A 22,149-nucleotide genomic window follows, 5' to 3' on the forward strand; every position below is an offset into this window, starting at 1 on the left:
GCAAATGGGAGGGACTTCATCTTGAGCTTTTATTTTGACCATGATGTATTTGGAGTAGAGGCATTGTTTTCAAAGAAGCAAAAACATGCCATGTAGATTGTCTTCAAATAAAGTGCATTTAAGTTAAAAAAAAAAAAAAAGTGAAATGAAATAAAATTAACGTGATGAGCTGATTAGAATTACATTTAACAATTCACTGACTTAGAAGGAATGATATCTGAGACTATGGTGTTTGTCTCTATTTGGCCAAATCTTCCTTTGTATTTATTGGAATTGCAATGTGTTGGTAAGTTATTTCAAGAATCTGTTTTGTAGCCAGATAGCACAGTTTCTGAGTCTTGACAACAAGCAAAAGGGAGATTGAAATAAGATCTGGGGGTCCTTATTGGAGACACAAAGCTTGAGGCTGTTACTGAATTTTGAAACATTAGAATAAAATGTAGAAAAAGCAGATTATGAAACCCAGAAGGAGGTTTGGGAAAAATGCCAATAAAGCCCAAACTCTCCTTGAGAGTTCTACTCCCTGCTGCCACAGGCTGGCACACGAGAACACCAAATGAAAAAGCAGTGGATAGTGACCCAAATTCTTCTTGAACCTTTGACCATACCACATGTTCTGGTAGGATTACAAATTCAAGGACATTCTTGGCTATATGAAAAGCCTGAGCTACAGGAGACCCTGTCTCAAACAACAATCTTTAGTCACATTACATCAAGGTGTATAACATAGCAGCTTCTGTGGGTGATTTCTTTTACTTGTTTATAATCTTTGAGGAACTTGTCACTAGTTTTATCTTTTTTAATTAGTGCCAATCATATATTTCACATTTAAGTTTCACTGAATCATAAAAGTGACATCAGTGTGAGCACATGGAAAATATGCATAATGGGCCTGGGGAGATGGTTCAGTCTAGGTAGAAGGTTTACAGTACAAGTATGAGGGCTGACTTCAACCCCAGCCTGCACATAGGAAACCAAAGGTTGTCTCTTTCCCTCATGTGAGCTCTGGGGGTCAAATTCAGCAAGTGTCTTGACCTAAACTTCAAGAGTCATTTCTTGAACACATAGACGCCAACATCCTGCCAAACACTTTGTGTTCAAGCACGTGTGCCTTTTGTATCTTTGTTCCGTTCTTCCTGAGTCTGGGCCTCTCTCACTGGTTTCTGTGAAGCTTTAAATGGCACAGCAGGCCTAGGTTGAAATGTCATTTGTTTAGGGAGGTCTTTTTAATCCATTAGGTTTCCTAGGGCTATTGTTATGTGACCCCATGTGATGACACTGAAGTGGCTGTCCCTGGAAGAAAGGACCCTGAAGAGCGGTCAGCTGACAGCGGCTGGCTGTTAACCCTTTCATTTCCATCTCAGGCTCTCAAAGGAGGTTATGTTCTTCTCAGGTGTCCTAGTCAATAACCAAGACTGGGATACAAAACCCCACCAATCTCTGCTCAATGTGGCCCTTGTGATAGTCCATCTTCTAGAATACCCCACTGGACTGCCAAAGATGTTGACACATCCAAATTGCAGTCTTCTGGCCTCTAGGGAGAACCTCCTGCCTCCATCCTCATCCTTTCTTGATAGAACACGGGTGTTTAGCAAGAAATCTTTTATTTTCACTATTTCCCTTTGTATTTGCTTTCTGGAAGACTCAGCTGCTATATTTGTTTTGGTAAAGCTGGAATATAGAGATTGAGGGGGGAGAGTTCTAAAACTACTTGCAGAAGATGAGTCAGCTGTAGGCCATACTGAGTATTGTTTGGTTGGTTGGTTTTTGGTTTTTCCAGACAGGGTTTCTATGTGTAACAGTTCTGGCTATCCTGAAACTGGTCCTGTAGACCAGGCTGGACTCAAACTCACAGAGATCTGCCTGCCTTTGTCTCCCGAGTGCTGGGATTAAAGTTGTGCATCACCACCACCCAGTGTCAGTAGACAGTTTTAAGTAGATTGGAGTGGGATAGAGAAAATGATCAAAGAGAAAATTGGAAAGACCACTCTGATCTTCTGTATGGGAAGGACTAGAGGTGTGGAAGACTGAAGGTTGAAAGATTAGGAGGGAGTCTAAGAAGAGACGATGGCTTGGACTAGGGGGAGACCAGAGCTATTAAGCATTTGAGAGCTTTTTAAAAGACACAATCTCAGGATAAAGAGATGCATCAGTGGTTAAAAGGGCTTGCTGTTCTTGCACAAGATCAGAGTTAGATTCCCAGTTCCCCCATCAGGCAGCTCACAACCTATAACTCCTGCTCCGGGAATTAATATCCTCTCCTAGCTTCCTAGGGTGCCCACACATACATACACACAAACACACACATACGTATAGAAATAAATCATAAATATTTTCTAAAATTTAGGTTCATTTACTTTATCATTTTATGTATATGAATGTTTTGCATGCTTGTATGTACGTGTACCATGTACTTCAAAAGAGAGACTTGGATCCCCTAGGGCTGGAGTTACAGAAGGTTGCGATTTAAACCTGAGTCTTCTGTAAAAGCTCTTAACTGCTAAGCCAACTTTATCATCATAAATCTTTCCAGATGTTCCCTTATTGCAAAAGGAAGAGTTGAGATCACCTAGGAGAAGTAGCCTGTCAGTTTTGACAGAGGATGAGGGTAGTAAATGAGATGTAGGCTAGTGAACATAGCATCATGGAAACCCAGAGAGTGTTCTCTGCTCATTTGGTTGTTGCCAGTTTTTGAGACAAGGTCAGGTCATTATATAATAGCATGTGGTTGTCTTCCTTAGGGGAGAGGCTGAAGGCATCCAAAGGGAAGTCTGTTCTTCCCGTTCTGGTGAGAGTGTCTACTCTCTGAATCCTTGGGAATTATGTCGTTCAAACCTCTCTTTGATGGGCCATAAGGGAATTTTATTCCAGTGGCACACTGAATCTTCAGTCAACGTTTTATACCTTATTTCTATTTAAGCACATCTGATAACATGACCCTAACAGATTTTAGGGAAACTAAGCCCTTACCCTGAAGCATACTGTCTACTCCATTAACAGCTAATTACACATCTTAAGTGTAGTTGGGCTTATCCTTTCCATCACACCAAACTCTGGAGCCTTTTCAACTCTGTGACGTTTAGATAGGAACCATTGTGAAAAGCTAATATGAATGCTCTGTTTACTCATGGCTTTTATATAATTTATTCATGCTCTTTTATGCTAGCAAAATTATTCCCATGTTATTTTAGTATTTCTAATTAACTAAAGTGAACATTGTTGAAGAGTGGCAGGGCTTCTCAGTAAAGAATGCCTTTATGCTGAAGTCAGCACCCCTCTGGCAGTAGAGGAGAGAGTCTCAGCCTGTTTTCTGGTGCCGACGGGTAACTTTACAGATGTTTATCTATTCATAGCTCTGGCTTTCATGAGGGAAAGTGATAGTCACCTTTCCTAGGTCTGAATATGTCCTCAACCAACAAACTCTTTTAAAAATTTGATTTCCTGGGCTAAAAGATGGCTCTGTGTTTAAAAGTGCTTGCTGCTCTTGCAGAGGACCAGAATTTGGTTCCCAGCACTCACAACAGATGATCACAACCACCTGCACCTCCAGCTCCAGGGAACCTAACACCCTCTTCTGGACTTTGTAGGAAGCAGCAGTGACATATGAGTGTTACCTCTGTACAGACACACATAGGTGTGAATCATTTAAAAAAAAACTCAAAAACGGAAATAATGTGTTGATTCTCAAAACCGTTATTTAAAAAAAGCCGCTATGTTAGATGAGGCTGGCAGCATACCCCTGCAATATAGTAGAGACTTACCATGTCTGAGGCCTGAGGCTCAAGCCCCTTTACCAACCCAGTGACAACAACAATGTCTGATACAGGTATGATGGAATTAGCTGGCTAGAGATTTCCTGTAAGGAGTTCTGATGCCCTCACAGTCAGCACTCCTTACCATGGCATTGGAAGGACGTCTATTTGGGTTACAATGAATGACTTCATCTTGTATGTAAGAAGTATTACTGATTGTAATTTGCTCACAGTTACATGTGGGGAGGCAAACACAACTGTTTAGAGGCCCAGAGAAGACGTGTCCTTAGTGTAGGATTAGCCAGAATGAAGAAATGAGCACATTCAATTCAGAATCTAGGCAGTCCTTCCTTCCTCCCTTCTCCCTCCCCTCCTTCCCTCCTCCTCCTCTCTCTCTGTCTTTCCTCTCTCCCCCCCCCCCCAAAAGAGGGTTTCTCTGTGTAACAGTCCTAGCTGTCCTGGAACTTGTTCTGTAGATTAGACTGGTCTCAAATGCAGATCCACCTACCTCTGCCTCCCTAGTGCTGGGATCAAGGTGGGTGCCACCACTTTTGTCTAAACTAATGCCCCTTTACACACATAGCCTCATGCTGACCGCAAACTCACCATGTGGCTGAGGATAACTTGAACTTTGCTCCTCTTGCCTCCCTATGCTGAGTGCTGGGATTGCAGGCATGATCAGCTTCATTCAGTTCATGTGATACTAGGTACCAAACCCAGGGCATCATACATATTTGGAGATTCATTTACTGAGTTACATCCATAGCCCGAATTCATTTCACTGTTGAGAACTTTACAAATCTACAATCTATTTTTCTTGATTCAGATTTCTCATTTTAGCTCAAAAAGAACAACCATATGCAAGAACATCCTAGAAACTATGCACAATTTATGTGACTTGATTAGGTTTCCTTTGTTTCTTCATACTACTTGGATCCAAGGCACCCACCAATTATCACTAAGGTTAATTCCCAGTATCTTCATGCTTAACTTAAACCCCTCTCCTCAAAATTTCAAAGGGTGATTAAGGCAAAGTGTGGTGTGAGATTTTTAGAATGGCATACAAGTTAAAGCTTACGTTTGTTTATTTTTAATTTTTTTTACTAAATGTTTTTGTGATGTAAACCAGGCAGTGGTGGTGCATGCCTTTAATTCCAGCACTCAGGTGGCAGAGCAGGTGGATCTCTGTGAGTTCAAGGCCAACCTGGTTTACAGAGTGAGTTTCAGGACAGCCAAGGCTACACATAGACAGCTTAAAAAACAAACAAACAAAAGAAAAGAAAAAAGAAAAAGAAGTTGAGTGGGTTTCAAAGAACAAGTATAGATTGTGTGGTTAGAAAAACAAACAAACAACAAAAAAACCCTCACATTTTGCTTACTTTTATACCAATTGTTAGAGGTTAACTTTATAGTTGTTTCTTTAAAGTCTTTGTAGTAGGAATTGAATTCATGTAATTGTTTAAGTAGCAGGGTATTGAGAGGGACCCTGCTTGAATTTAAGGAGTAATTAGTAAAGCAAGTGATGGATACGATTACTATTTGGACTATTCATCTCCCCATTTTATGGACAGGGTGAGAAGTTCATCTACATGTGGAAACACTTTATTGTCTGGAGGTTTGAATGTGTGCACACCAAAGCCAAATGGACAGACTCTACAGTTACTAACTTAATCCTCCACGGAGACCAAAGTGCCCTTCTGTGTTCTGGAGTTGGCCACTGTCAGCATTTCTGTTTTTCAGCTGGATTAATGTGTGTGTGTGTGTTTTTTTTTTAACAGAGCTCTAGAATTCTAAAAGGTAACGGGAAAGATGAATCTTATCCTGGTTCCAGTGAGTGGGGTTTTGACATCATGAAGGAGGCCTGGCAGGCAGTGCTTACCTCGGCAGCCCTCATGGACCAACTGTGACCTGCATCCTTCATCATCCATGCTTCTCTGCTCCCTAGCAGGTTGCAGTTACAACCCCACTGCAGTTACAACCAATATGTAACGTGCAGAAAAATCTTCTGTGGTTCAGTGGATGACTCCTCCAGGTCAGATCCTGATTGGGGAATGGTTTGTTAAGATTTCCTGTCATCTGGTGAGCCAGTCCCATGGACCAGCTCTGACCTCCAGATACCCTCTGTAAGAAAACCTGACTCCTTTTGCATTTGAGCTCAGCATCCGAATCTACCTCTGTCAGCAGAACTGGTGTGTCCCCAAGTAAACAGGATTGGCAGGAAAGATTCAAGGGATCTTGAGAGAGAGATAACTGTAAATGAACAAGTCTTGGCACATGGGGCTAGAAAGTGAGACTTCCTAGGACTGGTGACTGTTGAAGTTGCAGGTATGGGAGTGTCCTTCTTGAATAAAAGAGCACCATTCTCGGTTCCTCAGCTCTGCGAAGCTGCTGATCCTATTCAATTCCTATTGAATGGGCAAAGAAGGGATGCTGGGTTTGGGGCATAGGCAGCTCTACCTAGAAGTTTGAAGTCCAACAGATTGCCAGACCACAGGCTGAGAGCCAACAGCACATACATACTACTGAACTCAGCTTCTCTCATTTAATCTTTAAAAAATGAAAAATGTATGATGGAGCACAACATTGAAACTAAATATCTCTCCCCGTTTCTGTCGTGTCCCGTGGCATGTCCCGTGGAGTGGCCCCTCCATCCCTGCTGGGGATCAAACACAAGCCTTGAATGTGCCGTGCACTTTTCTTTGCTTGCTTTTCCTTATGTGTTGATGGCCAGTGGTTTCATTCTACTTCTTTCCTGCCCTCCCCCCCCTAACTTCATAGGCTTGTTCTTGGTGATCCTGTCTTCTTCCATGAGACACTCCCCCTGTTAATTTCTGTTTTCTAGACATTGCAATAATGTTAAAGAAGTATCGTTAGATTCTCACATTCTTTTAGAAATGGGTCAATTTCTCACCAGAGGAGAAGGATCAAACAGACAAACTTAGGCCCAAAGCCAGTGTTAGCCCAGATGGCCCGGGGTGAGAATTGGCAAGAGGCACTGTTTATTCTGTCTAGATGTCCTTGTGTGTCTATAGGTTTATGCTGTGGGTGTGGCTACATCTCATTCTCTGCCTCCAACTCCATTCTCCCAGTTCCCCCCTTGCATCAACCAGTGGATACTTCTGACTCACTAGCCTTCCTCAGACTCTGCCTTATGACAGTTGTTCATCTCTCCACAGTGTCTTTACCAGCTTATTGCTGCCAAACCAGGAGTGTTCGGGTTCTTTTATTATTATTATTATCATTTTTCAAGACAGGGCTTCTCTAGCTTTGGAGCCTGTCCTAGAACTTGCTCTGTAGACCAGGCTGGCCTCAAACTCACAGAGATCCCCCTGCCTCTGCCTCCTGAGGACTGGGATTAAAGATGTACACCACCACTAACCAGCTGGATTTTTTAAATTAGGCATTTTAAGGTTTTTCACAATGTCTCCTATCTCCTTTGCATTTTTTCTTACCAATTCTCACCATAAACTTTGAGTTCTTGTCAATCTGGGATACTTGCTATTCCCAACATCATTTTGCATATTCCCAAACGTCTCACATGACATGTTATTGCCATCTGTATTTACATGTTTGTTCAGTGTCTGTTTCTGGAAGTAGACTATGAGCTCCTTGCTGTCTGTGTGTATTGGATTTTGTATTTAGAGCACTAGAAAATGTCAATACCAACAAACTGGGATCATTTTCATTCATGCCATAGGATTATCTTGAATGGAGTTGGCAGTTGTCAAGTGACCTCACATGGCTCCCAATTACAAATACACCACCCACCTCTGTACTCACTCCACACACCGTGTACTAACAAGGCTTTACTTTGGGTTTCATTATTATCCCACTTGCTTACATTTCTAAAGTCTCTTGCCACACACCAGTGCTGTGTCTCCTTTTCCTTCTGTCTTCTCCTTCTTTTTGTTTTTGTTTTTGTTTTTTTTTTTCCCTTTTCCTTCAGTTTTTCCCATGTGAAGAAGAAAATGGAATGGTTCTCAGACTTCACTGGAAATTCGAATTGCCATTCCTGCCTTTCCTCATCTGTGTTTAGAAGAGATAATCTACGGTCATTTTGATGCCACTCTTACCAAATTCTTTGACACAACCATGGTACCAACAGGAAATTTCACTGGATTCAGAATTTAACAGCATGGATTTAAGTCCTGGATCCAGTACTCAATTGCTTGTGTCCTTAAGACCCAGCTTTTCTCAGTCATCCCTGACATAGTAAATGGGGATAAAAGTGCCAGTCAGTTAGGGATACACAACAGAATTCCAAAGCAGCATTTAGAAGCCAGCTGAATTAAAATGGTAGTACTTTTGACTGACACAATTCAATGTTATTTTTCCCCAGCTAAAAACTACAAAAACACTGCACTGATTTACAGTGTCATTATTACTGGCTTCCCCTGCTTTGTATCATCTATCCCCAGTTCTAGAACAGCCTCAGTTAAGGTGCTTTCAGGAAAATAGCACTCATGTGCAGTGCCAGTGAGAGTTGGTTGTGGCAGGCAACATTCAGTATGTCCCATCTAATCTCCTTTTCTGGAGCAGTCTTCTCTGATACTGAAGTGGGGTTGGATACAATAGTGAGGGCATGTGACCTCCCGGGCTAGGTCATAAAGGCATTGTAGCATCTACCCTTGCTTCCAATACTTTTTACGGGCAACCAGTCTTTTGGAGAGAACTCCTGGGTTCTATTAAAACCTCCTCAATTTTCCAGTCACATGACTGCCCAGGTAAGCCTTCAAATGATTGCACCCTCAGCCAACACCTGATGCCAATTTCAGGATCTTAAGCCAGAACCAAAGAGCTAAATTACTCCTAAATGACTTCACTCACAAAAAAACTGTGAGAGGGAATAAATTAATTTTATTTGGCACCTTTAAATTTTGGAGTAATTTGTTACTTAGCACCAGCTTCAAATTGTCAGCATTCACTACAAGGGAAAGTACTTGTATTCTATAATTAAATTCCTTTCTGGTCACATTTTCAGGAAAGATTCTAGAATATATGATATAAAGAAACCCACAGAAGAATGTTCATTAAAATACTATTTGTGAAAAAAAAAGGAAACCTTAATGTCTACCATTAGTGAAATAAATACACAAATGACAGCTAATATTTATTAATAGCTTATTAATAGGATAGATATTATTCTATACAATTCACATATATTAATTATAAAACACCCTTATTAGATAAGCACTTTACAAATTAGCAAGCTGATGCATATAGGGTTTAGGTCACTTCTTTCAGTATTTATAGCTAACAAGTAGGGGCATTCTGGTTTAAGAATTTCGAGATATTCTTTTTCTGAGATAGGACCTCCCTTGCATAGTTCAGGCTGGCCTTGAACTCACTTTGTAGCTCAGGCTAGTCTTGAAATTGTGATTCATCTGTCTTAGCTTCTGAAACACCAAGATTGCAGGCATGAACTACAATGCTATGTTCAAAATGTATCATACTCTTTTTTTAAAGTTCTTTATTTTTTTTGTGTGTGGAGGTATGCACATGCCACAGAGTGCAAGTGGAGATCAGAGGACATGTTTTGGTGGTCTGTTCTCCTGCCATGTTGATCATGGGAATCGAACTCAGATTTGGAGGCAGGTACCTTTACCCATGGCTGGCTAATAAATGAGCTCTGAGGAGCTACCTGTCTCAATATCCTTTAGCACTGTGTTTAGAGGCACCTGGGATTTTATGTAGGTGTGGTGATATTTTGCTTATGATCTAATAAAACTTGCCTGAAAATCAGAGAAGCAAAGCAGCCAGCCACTAGAGAGTTCCAGGGATCTGGTCAATATGGGAGAATCTGCTGATATCCAGTAAAGGATCATACTCCAGTAGGATCATATTGCAGCATGTTTAAAGCAGGCCCTTGATCAACTGAGTCATCTCCCCACCTTCAAAATATGATACAGACTTTTATGGCACCTGGGAATGCCTGATAATTTTTATTATGCATAGGAAGAAACAAGGCACCAGAAGATGAGTACAGAATCAAACCATTTAAATTAAACAAAAATATACAAAACTGTTACACACATGCAATTTGCAAATAGACTCTAAATTCAAATTATAGATGCTTCTGAAGAAGTTATACAGAGATGGTTGAAGTGGATTTAGATGTAGCAAATAATAATGATTAATTCTGAATGATGAGCCTATATGAGTACAGATTCTTTGTACTCAAAAATAAAAAAAATCTTAGAAATCTGCTTAAATCAAACTTTACTGTTACTATTTTTAAGTAACATTTCTTCCTATCCTAATTAATCATGCTTGCCAACAACTGAACAAATCAAATGAACATATTGGTTGATTCAAAATGAAATATTCCTTTTCTCTATTGCCTATCATCATTTTTCCTTTCTTTTTTAAAAAAACCAAACATACTTGAAGCAGCTTCTGTTTAAAAGAAATATTTTTTATTTGCATTGGTGTTTGCCTGTGTGTATGTCTGTGTGAGGGTGTCTTCAGACCTTAGAGTTACAGACAGTTGTGAGCTGCCATGTGAGTGCTGGGATTTGAACCTGGGGTCTACTGGAAGAACAGTCAGTGTGCTGTTAACTGCTGAGCCATTCCTTCAGCCCTGCAGCTTCCATTTTTAAGTATTACGACAGGTGAGAATTATCCCTTACTTAGAAATGGTTTCTGGCTGGGTGTCACTGTGCACACCTTTAATCCCAGCACTTGGTAGGCAGAGGCAGGAGGATCTCTGTGAATTCAAGGCCAGCCTTGTCCACTGGGTGAGCTCCAGGACAGCCAGAGATTCACAGAAACATCACCTTGGGGGGGGGGAGAAAAGAAATAAATGATTTCTGTACTTATAAATCTAATAGTGGAGTCAAGACAGACATTAAAGGAATATTTACACACACACATACATACACACACACACTTCTGAAAAGAATAGGTGTTATGAAAGCCCATGACTATGGTATGAGATTCAAGGAGGGGCATTTAAGTAGAGATTGGTACTTTATCGTAATCCAAATCTACAGGCTGAAATAATGTCAACTACCCATTTGTGAAAGAAGCAATTGACCTCATTTTTAATACTTACAAGTTATATGCTTACATTGTTATCAGCTCCCTTTTACAAATCAAGTGCTTGGTGATTAGTAATTAGCAAGAGCCATTCATGCCTTAGTTACAGCCTGTGTTCTTTACTTCTGACTACTTTGACTCCAGGCCTTCTCTTATTTTCTTTTTTTGTCCTTCACTCTCCTTCAGCTATCAGATGTCTTCTTATATAGTTCCTGGAACTTTTTAAAAGTTGTAGTGATTAGTTTGTCAGCAAATCCTACAATCTGAGTAAAAGACAGACATGGTTCTGTATTGTTTCTGGAGAGCTTGCTGTTGAAGTTGTGGGTGAGGAGACACCACAATGAAGACCTTCACTGTCATGGAGTTTACTCCAAGTTGGGCAGTCGGGCATTAAATAACAAAAACCGCATTCATTTCTAGGTAAGTAATTCAGGGGAGGAATAGAAGGCAGACAAGAAAAACATGAAAATCCTAATTTAAATATGAGGCAAGGATCAGAGAATTCGATCAAAAACGACACAAAAACTGTTCCGTCTTTCCATTGGATGCAAAGTGCTGAAGCCCTCACGGAACCCCAGGAGGGTGCTGCTGCCTCAGCGCTCAGCTCCTGGCGCCCCATTGTTCGGACCGGCTGGTGGACTTGGCCACTTTGTGAGCTGGCGGGGGCGCCGACGCTATCCTATATTGTGGCATGAGAAGAGTTTCCATCCCTCGAACTTTCTGATCCTCCCCTCACCCCCCCCCCCCACCCCGGTGTCTTCCTTCCTAGCATCTTTCTGCTTGGTTGGTGCTCCTTCGGCTGCGACAGTCGCCTGTCAGTTCTGTGTGCCGCAGGAGCCCGATTTGGAGTTGTTTCCTCTCCTCTTGTCCCGCAAGCCTTTTACTTCACGGCGACGGCGGCGTCTTTTCGCGTGGCCACGCGGCCCAATCCGCTCTGGCCGGGCGGCAGGTGGGCTGGAGGCACCTGGTCCCGCGCACTCCTCGACCTCAGCGGCCCGCGGCCCGGAGCGAGCGCTCGGCTTGTCTTCGAGGCTGGCTGCGCCCGGAGCGCGCCGGCAGCCCGTGCTCGCTCCCGCGTCTCCTCGCGCCCGCGGCGGCCCGGACGGCGCGCGTCGCCTCGCGCTGGTCCTCAGGCCAACCAGCGGCGGCCCGAGCGGCGCGAGCACGGGACCGGCCCCGGCTTCCCACTCGGGCCGGCGAGCTCGTGGGTTCGTTCGCCCCGCCCCCTCCCCACAGCGCCGCCGCTGGGCGCTTGCGCGGGGCGCGTGGCCGTGGCCGGGGTCTCCGCCGCAGCCCGAGCAGCCGCCTCCGCCTCCGCCTCAGTCAGTCAGTCAGTCCCCAGCAATGGCGGAAGGAGGTGAGCGAGAGGAGCCGCTTTCGCCGCCGCCGATCTCTCCGGCCAAGCGGCTGTGCTCTTGGCCCAGCCCGCAAGCTCACCACCCCCGCGGGACTCCCGGGGCAGCAGGCGGAGGGGCGGGGGTCGGCGGCGGCGGCTGCCTGGCCCCCGGGGCCCGCCCCCACCTGCAGCCCGAGTCCTTGCTGGACTGCGCCGCCAAGACGGTGGCGGAAAAGTGGGCGTACGAGCGTGTGGAGGAGCGCTTCGAGCGGATCCCGGAGCCGGTGCAGCGCCGCATCGTCTACTGGTCCTTCCCGCGGAATGAGCGGGAGATCTGCATGTACTCCAGCTTCCAGTACCGGGGCGGCCCGGGCGCCGGAGCGGCTGCCGGCGCGGCGGGGTCTTCGCCGGTCGAGGAGGGGCCGCCGCCACCCCCGGGAGCCGCCGCTCCGGCCGGCTCCGCCCCCGGGGCCGCCGGGGCAGGCGCGTCTCCCGGGCTGGGCACTGGGAATAGCGTGGCGAGCGGCGGAGGCGAGGGGCTGCCGTTCCGCCGGGGCATCCGTCTGCTGGACAGCGGCTCCGTGGAGAACGTGCTGCAAGTCGGTAGGTGCTGCCTGGCCCCGCTCAGTCCACTGCCTCTTCTGCAGGTGCCTCCTAAGCCCCCGAATCGAAACCCCGGCTTTCTGCCCAACTCCTGTATCCTCGCCGAAGGATAAGAAAGTCACATAAAAAACTTTTCCTAACGTTTCCTTTAGGTCCACTTCTGTTCTTTCCCCCTCACCGGCTACCCCATTTCTTTTTGTTTGAAGAGCGAATAGGACTCTCTCTCTCTCTCTCTCTCTCTCTCTCTCTCTCTCTCTCTCTCTCTCTCTCTCTCTCTCTCCCTCTCTCTCCTGTCTCTTTCCTCCTGTTCCCCACACTAAAGGCATAAGGATGGTGAGGTGGATGAGGTGGGTGCCTTTTTTGGATGCAGCAATTTTTGAAACGTGTTTTACTGATTTAAGTTTAGAGGAGACGGGATTGTTAGTGAATCTGGAGCAATAGGTCTTCTTAGAGGGAGTGTTTGAGGGACAGGCTGTCACAGCCAATCTGTAGTTATAGCAGACTGAATCCGGGTGTAATTAACTTTCACATCGGAAAAAAGAACAGAATACTGTGCATTTTAGACAATTTTAATTGTCCGTTTTAATATTTTCCCCCCCTGGGCCAGTGGTGCTTGGGAATCTAGGTTGCAGATTAACAATAACCGAAGATGGAAATGTGACAGCTTCTCTTCTCTACACCCCCATCCATGGGAAAGGGGGAAAAAAAAGCTACACAATCTGGAGTGGGGGCGGGGTCTGCCTTCCTTGTCAGACTGGGGTAAATCAAAAGCCAGTCACGTTGGATGTTTCAAATGCTTTTCATTTACCACGTCTTCGTATTCGCTTTTGTTTTATCTTTTTGTTTGTACAAAAATGGAAACTGTTATTTTCCATCTAGCTTTCTCTTGAGCTTCTAGTTAGTTTGTTAATCTTATTAAATGTTTAACTAAAGTGTACCTCATTTGTGGAATGACCAGGGAGAAAGGAAAAAAGATATTGTTTAATATTGATTTGCTATGCAGAATACTAAAACACTTTTGGGGCATATTTGGATTATTATAGCATTCTGGGAGTACATATCTTTATGTATTTTATCGTACAGTATATGCTTATATTTACTAAAGGCAATACTGATTTTTCTAAAGGAGTTGAAAGGAGGACTTTCACAGTCTCAGGCACATTTACATATATAAGCCCAAGCAGCTAGCTCTCTTCTCCCCAGGTAAAACCAACATATTTGGAATTATTTCCCTTTGAAAACTAGCATATCACAGTGTCTTATATAGATAACAGTCTGCTTCCAGTTATTGAGAGTGAATAAATTCTGTCATTTTTTTAAAAAAAGAAAGCATACCGTAATTCTTAAGTAAACATAAAATGCATACTTATTATGTGCTAGAATATAGGGACACTGGATTGACAAGTTATGCTTATTTGAAAGTTATCAGTGCTTTGTGTATTTGTGTATGTTTTAGAAAGAATGAGTTGGATAAATAGGTGATTATGGTATACAGTTTTAATATTGAAATGTTGAAAACATGAAGATGAATATGGTTCATTTTATTAATCTTTAAGCTTTAATATTGCTGAGAGCTTAGAACAGTTAACTTTTAAAGATTCTTATTTAATTTAAAACATTTTAAATTGATGAGTCGGTTTAAGTGGTTGTATTAGGGATGGAAATGGATTTGAAAGAATTTCAAACTTGAAGGTAGGAAATAAGGGAGAAGACCTTCTCCACCCCCACCTCCCAGTGCTGGGAATTGAACCTAGGGCCTCTGGCATGCTAGGCGAACACTATCACTGAGCTGTAACTCTAGCCCCAAGAGGTACCTATTTTTAGAGTGATTAAAATGTCAAGTTCTAAGTGAAATCAGATTTAGAGGATGATCCAGATCATATTTAAATCACATATTTTTCTTTTCATATGTGATACTTGGTGTACTTATGGGATAACATATTTGTACATGATCATTTCTGGGACCCTGAGAAGGACACGGACATTGTCTGATTTATTTGGATTTCCTAGAAAAGGAATGGATTGACTGTATTTGAGAACCAGGTGCTTTGTATTTTTATCTCTCTGACCTTAATTTGTACTAGTAAGTATGGAAGAAGATACCTTCTTTATTATTTAAAGCATTTTGTCATTATTCACCTTGTAAAACAAAAAACCCTTCCCTCTTAATGTTTTGTGTGACTTAATCTAGATAATCAGTTTTCTAAAAGCATTGCAAAGAGATAAGTGAGCTATTTGCATATAATCTGAGAGTAAATCATGTTTCTTAATTTATAACCTTCAAACTCAGTTTAATTCTTACATCCCACTAAGAATTCTCTAATTTTCTTAGTGTTTCTTGGAACTAGGGGTCACTAAAGATAGAAAAATCTGGATAGTTCTATAATAACATCATTTTATTCTTTTAATTTGTTTTAAAGATTTATTTTGTGTATACATGTGAGTGTCTAGATGTGTGCCTGATGGCCATGGCCATGGAGGCCAGAAGAGGGAGTCGGAACCCCTGGAACTACAGCCAAGTCGTGAGCTGCCGTGTAGGTGCTGGGAACCAAACCCAAAGCTCTGCAAGAGCAGCTAGTGCTCTTAACTGCTGAGCCATTTCTACAGCCTTAAACTTTTGGTTTTTTGAGACAAGGTCTTGCTCTGTAGACCAGGCTGTCCTCAAACTCAAGGCAATCCTCCTGTCTCAGTATCCTAAGTGCTAGCATTACAGACACGAAGCACCAAGTTTTAATATCCTTTAAAATATTCATAATAGAAATTTTAAAAATATATTTTAAATTTTTAATTACTTGAGTGTGTGAGTGTGTGTGTGTGTGTGTGTGTGTGTGAAGGGTGGGGGGGTGCATGTGAGTGCTGCTGCTTTCCCAGTATGGAGAGGGCTGGTCAGATCCTCTGGAGCTGGAGTTGTAGTGGTTGTGCTGGGAACTGAACTCAGAGCCTCTATAAAATCAGTCACCAAGCAATTTTAATTGATGAGCCAACTCTCCAGGCCCCTTATAAAGTGTTTTTTGTTTGTTTGCATAATACAGCATATGGTAAAAACCAGCATTCTGGTAGAGACGGGAGAATCATGAGTTTGAGGCCAGCTTGGTTACATAGTAAGACCCTTTCACAAACAAATGAAAGCACAGCACACAAAAGTTTTTACAGAAAATAAAAGCAAACAACACTTTTATAAAGACTATATAGGTTAAATATGTAACTTTAAATGAATTTCCACATGTAGGCTAAATTCTGTAACTCCACATTGAGTCAGTAGTAGAAGTCAGTGTGCTTGGGTACTCTAGAAAACATCACATTTTGAATGAGAACTAAAACTTAACCTTGATGTCAACATAAGAGAAAAATGTAGGTTTATTATATATAAAGATACATTCTTTTACATAATAGTATTGATCCAAAAGTATTGTTCCTTTTAAAAGGGGAAATTTAGTATTTTCTGGTATTTCTCTAAGCTTGAAGCTGTGTTAATAAATTTGCAATCTGATCTCTCACATTTATGAAGGTAATATAATTCAGATTTTAAAAATGTTTTATATGGATGCCAATACTACCTTGTTTGGAATAGGTATAACTACAAAGTGAACAGTTGTAGTAGAAAAGGTCAATTTCAGGAAATTATCCACAATTTAAACACCAGGTAGTTAAGTCTATAGTTATATATAGTTGTGTATCACCAATAAACATATCTATGAAATTTCCTATGAATCATAACAAGTATAATAACTATTCTTTTTATTGTTTGTTTTGTGATATCTAGTATGTAGCCCAAGCTAGGCAAACACTCTACTACTGACTTATACCAGTTACTGAATTTTATATGAAATTAATTTCTGTGTATAATATTGGGGGGCACAAAAGATATTTAAATCTGCTAGAGAGATTTATAGTATCCCCTGTAAACTGGAATAGAATAGGTAAAATTACAACAAAATTTCATAATGAAAATAGCTTAATTTATGTGTAGGATATCACAAAAGACAGCCATATACCTTTAAAGAATATTTGGTGATATTAAATTTTCTTGTTGTTGTTTGAGAGTCTTACTATGTATGCCTAGCTGGCCTGGAATTTGCTATTTTTGAAGACCAGGCTGGCTCTGAACTCACAGAGATCTGCCCGTCTCTGTTCCAGCAAGTACTGGGATCAATGGTGTGCCCCATTACATCCAGCTGATAAAAAATAAACCTGTTACATGTGTGTGTGTGTACGTACATTTATGAAATGATGTGTGCAGAGATCAGAGGACAATTTGTGGGAATAGGTTCTCTCACTCCACTTTGGTCCCAGGGATCAAAGTCAGGTCATTGGCCATAGTGCCAAATGCTTTTATCTACTGAGCCATCTCCATGGTCTGGTAGCATTTTTTTTTTTTTTTTTTTTTAGTGAAGAAGTTTATCAAATTTTAAATCTTTTGTTTCTTTTTTATTTTTTCATAGTGAGTTCTTTCCTTCCTCCTTATTGTATATATGGAGTTTTAATTTTTTTTATGTGAATATGTTTATATGCAGGTGTGTTTGCAAGTTTATGTGGAAGCCAGAGATCAGGATCAGGTATTATTCCAATACTCTGGAGAGCTTTTCACCTCTCCTCTCTTTAAAAAAAAAAATTAGTTTTAAATGTGTGTGTGTGCGTGCACGTGCACACATATCAGTATGTGCATGTGAGTGTTGGTGCCCTTGGAGGCCAGAGGCTTTGGGCTCATTGAGTTACAGATGATTGCGAGCTACCTAATGTACGTGAGAACAGTATGCACTCTTAACTTCTCTCTAGCTCCTACCTTGTTTTTTGAGATGAGCTCTTCTACTATAAGCTGGGGCTCATGGCTTAGGCTAGGTTGACCTGACCAGCCAGCAAGCCCCTGGAATCTGTTTATTTCTGACTCTGTAGTGCTTATTCCAAGTGCCCCACCATGCCTGGCTTTCTATGTAGGTGCAGGAACTTGTGCTTGCAAGGCAAGTACTTTATTGACTGAGCCATCTTCCCAGCTCCTGTAAGTGCTTGTTAGAGTTTGGTAATTGTTGTTGAATGAATGTGTTAAGAATCAACTTTTTAGTGTTGTAAAACTGAATAGACTGTAGTTGTTGTTGTTTACTTTTTTGGTTTTCTGCTCTTTTGGGGGCCTGAAAGCCAGCTCCCAAGTAAAGCACACGTGGAAGTTTATTATTATTTATAAATGCCAGGCCTTAGCTTGGCTTGTTTCTAGCCATCTTTTCTTAAATTATCCAGTCTACCTTTACCTCTGGGTTTTTACCTTTATTTCTGCATTTCTTTATTTCTTGCTCTGTGGCTTGCTGTGTAGTTGGGTGGCTAGCCTCTGGAGTCCTCTCTCCTCCTTTCTTGTTCTGAGCCTCTCTTCCTGGATTCCTTCTACTTATTGTCTCTGCCTGCCAGCCCTGCCTATCCTTTTCTCCTGTATAGCTATTTTCCATTCAGCTCTTTATTAGACTAGTCAGATGTTTTAGACAGGCAAAGCAACACAGCTTCACAGAGTAAAATAAATGCAACATAAAAGAATGCAACAAATGTTCCACAGCATAAACAAATAATATTCTATAACAATGGACTGTTGCCAGTGCACCTATAGGCCCAGCTACTCAAAGGACTGAGCTAGGAGAATAGCTTGAGTCCAGGAGTTGTTAACAGCATACTATAAAATAACAAGGCTTCTTTCTCAAAAGACCATCCGACCAACCAATCAGCTAAGTAAGCAAGCAAACAAACAAAAAATAACATATTCAACTGAGAAAAACAAAAATCAACAACAAAATTCCTGAAGAGAGAAGAGAGATAGCCCTGAATTTTTAGTGTGATCATGCCATAGGAAGTGGTGGAGATACTCCAAGTTTGACCAGCTGGGAAATGGATGAGTACTACAGCATCATATGTGAAGTGGTGATTTATCATTTTTTTCTGAATACAGAAAATTACACAAATTCTTATAAAGTTGATCATCTCAAGAATAGAGTTTTAGATTTTAAAGATAATGGACAAATGAAAGAGATTTCATTTTTGCAGTTACGTCTGAGAATTTTTAGGGTGGTGCTATGGCCGAGTGCTTGAATGCTTGCCTAGAGTGCAGGTCCTGGATTCATTCTTCAAAATTTGTTTTAATTTTTCTTTGAGACAGTGTCTTTTAGGTCTTATTATGTTGCTCTGGCTCCCTCTGCAGACTGGGCTGGCCTTGAACTCACAGAGATCTACCTGCCTGTGCCTCCCGAGTGCTGGAATTAATTAAGTCATGTACCTCTATGCTTGACTCAAAATTATATTTTAAAGAAAACAATTCTGGATTGTTGTGTTATGTTTCTGAATATATTTCAACTGTTTTAATACAATTTGACTATTTTAATATAATTACAACTATAAGAAATTTTAAGGTGCTAGAGAGTTGGCTCAGCAGTTAAGAGCACTGGCTGTTCTTCCAGAGGACCCAGATCCCAGCACCCACATGGCAGTTCATACCTGTCTGTAACTTCAGTTCTGAGCCTCTGACACCCTCACACAGACATGCAGGCAGGCAAACACAACAATGAACATAAAATAAAAATATAAAAAACGAAAATTTAAATTACAGCTAGTATTGCAATAAAGATTAAGAAATTTGTTTACTGTCACAAGCTTGATTAACCTTTTATGGAATTCCTTGTGTATGACATTCCATATGGCCTTCTAGTACCCAGTATGTAGCTACTTGATCCAAAAGGACAATATTGATAAGAAAGTTGACAGAAATATTATCAGATATGAGTAATTTTTCTAAAAATAAACATTACATACTTATATTTTATACTAGTTTTATTATCATATATTTATTTTTCTTTTAAAGATTATTATTGCTTTGAGGTACAAATACATGATGGATTCTATAAGTAAAATAGCCTTTTGTATATTAATATAACAGTATTCAAAACCAATACATTGGATAAGGGATTAATATCCAGAATGTAAAGAACACCAGAAGCTAACAACAACAAAAAAATCTAACTTAATTCCTAATGGGAAAACGGTTTGAAAAATATTTCTGCAAAGAAAATATAAAAATAACTAATAAGTACGAGAAAAATCCACATCACAAATCAATCATTAAGGAAATGGCAGTTAGGTTGAGGATGAGATACCAATTCACACACATCAGGATAAATATAATTATTGTTAATTTATCAGTTCTCTTTCTGTGTGTGTGTTTGTCTATCAGAATGTCTCTTCCTCTCTTTTCTTTTTTCTTGATGGTGCTAGAGATTCAATGCAGGGCATTGAACATGCTAGACAAGGACTCTACCACTGAGACACTGAGCTATTTCTCTAGCTCCTGGGATTTATTATTAAACTCTACTCCCAAATACAAGCAAAGATGTGGAGGAATCAGAATCCTTTGGAAGTTTAAAGTGGTGTACTTGCTCTGGAAAATGGTATGATGTTTCCACCAAAAATAAAACAGAATTACTATATGACCCAGCAGTTCTAGTTCTGGGTATATAATTCAGAATAATTGAAAGCAGGGACTTGAACAGGTGTTTATATGACCATGTTTAGAGTGGCATTATTTATGATCACTGTGCTGTCTATTTTGTCATCTTGCTATAAGCTAGAATTGTCTGGGAAGAAGGAACCTCATTTGAGAAATCCATCAGACTGACTTATATTGTAATGTTTGAAATAGCTTACTGAGCTCTTGAGTTACTGATGTAATTGTGGGCCACAACCAGTTAATATCTCCCAGCAATTTTTGAAAATCATTAAGAGTTTGCAATTGATCTCTCCTCATTTATTTAGTTGATTTTTTTGTAATTCTATCTTATATCCTAGGTGATTAATAGAAACTCTTCTTCATATTTTTTCAGAAGCAGTTTGTAATCCCTGAGTAAAATTTTCTTCTTCAAACATTTTTTATCTAAGGTATCTGCATCTGAATCAGCTAGTAAGATATCGTCCATATAATGGTAAATTATAGATTGAGGAAATTGTTTATGAATTATTTCCAATGACTGTTGTACAAAATGGGGTTAACATCCCTTGTGGAAGAACTTTCCACTGACCCCTTTTAACAGGTTGGGAATTATTATAAGTAGGTACTGTGAAGGCAAATTATCCTCTATTCTGTTCTTGTAAAGGAATAGTAAAGAAGCAGTCTTTTAAATCGGTCACTGTAATAGACCATCCTTTAGGTAATAGAGAAGACAGGAATTTACAGGCTGTATAGAGCCTATTGGCTCAACCACCTTATTAATAGCTCTTAGATCAGGTACCATTCTTCATTTTCCAAATTTCTTTTTAATAACAAAGACAGGAAAATTCCAAGGATTGGTTGATTCTTCAATCTGTTAAACATTTAGCTGCTCCTTTATCAGCTGTTCTAAGGCCTCTAATTTTTCTCATGTTAAAGGACATTGTTACACCCAGACAGGTTTGTCAGTTAACCATTTTAAAGGTAGGAGTGTTGGTACCATACATTTTAATATTTCTCTCAGAAGCATCCTTTATTTATGGTTTGTTTCTGAAGTTGGAGGAATATTAATCTGTGTTTTTCATTGTTGCAATAAATCATGTTCCCATAAATTCATTGCTATGTTAGCCACATATGGTTTTAATTTTTCTATCTGTCCTTCTGGTCCTATGTATTTGTCCCATCTTGTACTTTTTTTTTTTTTTAACCTGAGATAAAGTTCTACTTCCAAGAAGTTGAAACTTTATCTCCTGAAGAGGCCAATCTGGATGCCAGGATTTTGGTGAAATTATTGTTCAGTCTGCACTTTTTTGACTACTAAACCCTCAATTTTGATGCTATTTATATGTATTTTTTTAGCTTTGATCTCTGATCATTTATAGCAGTTTGCCAAAATATTTGTTTTCTGGTCTCTCCTGAACCCTAAACCTTTTGTTTTATCTACAGAAGTTGTTCTGTCTTTGGTTATATCCAGAGCGATGTGGTTTTTAACAACAGGTATTAAGTCTTTTAATTAAATATTGAGTAATAAGTCTTTTAATTGCTCTGTAAATGAGTTTCTCTGATGCTGACAGGAAACGATTGAGCCAAATTTGATATTGGGGCCTGTGGAAGGCCCCTCAGGGTGTTTCCCAATGGCAAAAGGTTACCTTGCCTGTCTCTTGTTCATCTGCATTCATTAGTTCAGTGATCATCTGCATACTCCACAAAGCTGGGGCCTTCTGTTTGTGTTATCTCTAGAAAAAACATTGTTTATAGGGAGTGCCTTGCCTACAATCCCTTTTCAAGTGACCTTGTTTACCACAATAAAAAAAATCTGACATTATGACTTTTCTTAAAATTTGTAGAAATTACTTCTATCAAAACAGCGTCATAAACATGAGATACAATATCAGCGATTTTTCTAATCTATTCATCTAAGACTGCTAATCTTTCCTTTAAAGGCCTAATCACTCTTTTGCATTCTGAAT

General features: G+C 40.6%; 1 protein-coding gene across 1 annotated transcript in view; it reads left to right on the forward strand.

The window, feature by feature from the left end:
• The first annotated feature begins 11,994 nt into the window (after nt 1-11,994).
• Nucleotides 11,995-22,149, forward strand: part of Zswim5 (zinc finger SWIM-type containing 5) — a 97,515-nt gene continuing 87,360 nt past the window's right edge. The window contains exon 1 of the mRNA XM_051188532.1: nt 11,995-12,729. Coding sequence (XP_051044489.1) covers nt 12,135-12,729 — 595 coding nt within the window. The 5' untranslated portion in view covers nt 11,995-12,134. The remainder of the gene's footprint in view (nt 12,730-22,149) is intronic.

This window comes from Phodopus roborovskii, unplaced genomic scaffold (assembly GCF_943737965.1).
Source record: "Phodopus roborovskii unplaced genomic scaffold, PHOROB, whole genome shotgun sequence".
NCBI lineage: Eukaryota > Metazoa > Chordata > Mammalia > Rodentia > Cricetidae > Phodopus > Phodopus roborovskii.